The 2289-nt window shown below is 39.8% G+C and overlaps 1 protein-coding gene across 1 annotated transcript; it reads right to left on the minus strand.

The window, feature by feature from the left end:
• Positions 1-939: 939 nt before the first annotated feature.
• Positions 940-2289, minus strand: LOC106449319. The gene is made up of 4 exons (XM_013891095.3): positions 2029-2289; positions 1738-1913; positions 1409-1601; positions 940-1288 (listed from the first exon to the last, which is right to left on the minus strand). The coding sequence occupies exons 1-4, from the start codon at positions 2096-2098 to the stop codon at positions 1068-1070; spliced, it is 660 nt and encodes a 219-aa protein (XP_013746549.2). The 5' UTR covers positions 2099-2289; the 3' UTR covers positions 940-1067.

Below are 2289 nucleotides of genomic sequence, written 5' to 3' on the forward strand. Positions count from 1 at the left end.
AGGGGTTGACAATGAAGCTGTTGGGATCTCACTATACTGAGGAATGGAGTTGCACTGTAGAGCTGTTGGCAGAAACTGGAAGGGACAACATCAAGAAGTTTCTTTTAAGATATGTTTTTCAGAGCTCAGTTCATGGCATATGGTGAGAAAGAAATCCAAGGAAACATGGAGAGGTGCATTAGACTTCTGCACTTTTACTAAAGAACATTGACAAGGGAGTGAGAAATCGCATTTCGTCGTTACGCATAGGAGGGAGTCGAAGATTCGACAGTGCCTCTGGTTTGCTACACGGAGTTAGTGATATGGTTTAAGTTGTTTCTAGATTCAATTTATACTTAAACAAACTCTAAAATAGAGCGACACTTGTTGTAAAATTTTTTTTTTTATTTGAATAAATTTAACATTTTTTCAAAAAAAAATGATGGCTTTGATTCTTTGGCTACACTTTCCTCAGAGTAGGTGATGTTGTTATGAAGCGCGGTTATGCCTTTTGTTGTAAGTATTATAACACCTTTGTATGAGGGTTTGATTTTCTTTCTCATATTAGTCAGGTGTATATTGTTGCATCTATCTTTGGCCCTGCTAACATTTTGATAACAGAAATTTAATGATCCTCCTTACTGATGATGCAATATTTTACTTAGATGGACGAGGCCAGGTTCCTATTCATAAATCCTTGTTTTGAACAGTTCCTTTAAGCTTCTATGATATCCCTTTGGATTGTAATAGTCCGGGCTTGGTGGAAGCTATTCCAGGTCACCAGTTAAATGTCGCTCCCCTCGCCTCAGAAGAAGCCCAAGCCATAGTCGTAGCTACGGTCGTTCGGACTTCGGAGCTACAGGTTAGTGGTAAATTTGGTGTCAAAAAACTTATGCTAGTTTGAGGCTTTAGAGGATGCACTAGATAAGTGATTTTCTTGTCATTGGAGGAAGCAAATGGTTTGTATCTTTGAAGGAACACTGTGGTTTCCATTTTCTCCTCTTTATTTTCAGACGAAAACAAAATGTTTGTGAGACAAGGAGCTGTGTATGTACATGAGAGGTGACATTGAGTTCAATGTCTAGGCTTCATAAGGTATCGTCTAGGCCAAGTTCATCCTCCATTTCGTCACCATCTTCAAACAGAAACTGGGTCTGCTCTTGTTGCCGCTTCTTCTTTCGCCAGTACGTACTACCTACCACAAGACCCACCGCAACTACACCTAACACAAGTACTACAATCAGTACAACCATTGCATGATGCATTCGCGTTTCTTCTTCCTTGTCAGTGCCAGAATCTTTATTCAAACCTGCCAAAAAAAAGAAGAAGAAGAATGCGCATATGATATCCCCAATGACATAATTCAACTGTGAAGCTAGAACGAATAGAAAGTCACACTAGTAGTTCTGTTTTAGCTGGAGTAACTCACCAGCTCCGAGTTGTGAGCAACCATTGCAGAGAAAAGTAGCATTGAAATCTTTCTCCTTAGCATGTGTGTATGTACCCTCAGGTGTGAAATCAGAAGCACAAAGCTCCCATTCGTTAAATGTATCATATCTAAAGGTATCTTCCTCATAGATTCCACATATCTTGCATTTTGTTCCCTTAAGTTTTGTTAGTGGCTGAAAAAAAAAAACAGAACACATGTGCATCTCAAAGGCATTGATGATAACATCCAAACAAGGCAAACTATTCTAAAGCTAATCTCTTGATCAGCTAGTAGTTTTGTCACTGGTTCAAGATGAGACCAAAACGAACCTGCCAAGATTCTTGGCCACTGAAAGAATAAGTCACGTTCGTTGTCTTCACATCGGGAAACAAAGTCTTGTTCTCTCCTTTGCATTGGAAATAAACTATAGGCTTGGTCGAGAACCACTCATGCGTCTTGAAAATCAGAATCGAATCTAGTCTAACGTCTTGTGCAAGTATTGTCCCTATGAACAACCATAACAATACAATTCGGAAACTCTCATCTTCAAAGAAACGGTGAGATTCGAAAAAGATAGAAGGAAGAGATCAGTCTTAGGATCTTATAAACGGTGAGACTACCTGGGAACGACTCGAAGAAGATGATACATAATATGAAACCTCTAGAAGCCGAGGGGACTCTGATTGACATCACGAATCCCTATCCGATCAATGTATAACCACAAAGATGCACAATATGTACCGTTCTCACTCTGTTGACAGACTTTGGTGAATTTATTTTGGCTATGGCGTTCGAGCGAAAGCGTCGTCCTTCGTACAGGAAGGGGCGAGACGGAGGAGACTTTTGTGTTGACAGACTTTGGTTTGTTGATTTTGTATATT

This window comes from Brassica napus, chromosome A4, assembly GCF_020379485.1.
Source record: "Brassica napus cultivar Da-Ae chromosome A4, Da-Ae, whole genome shotgun sequence".
NCBI lineage: Eukaryota > Viridiplantae > Streptophyta > Magnoliopsida > Brassicales > Brassicaceae > Brassica > Brassica napus.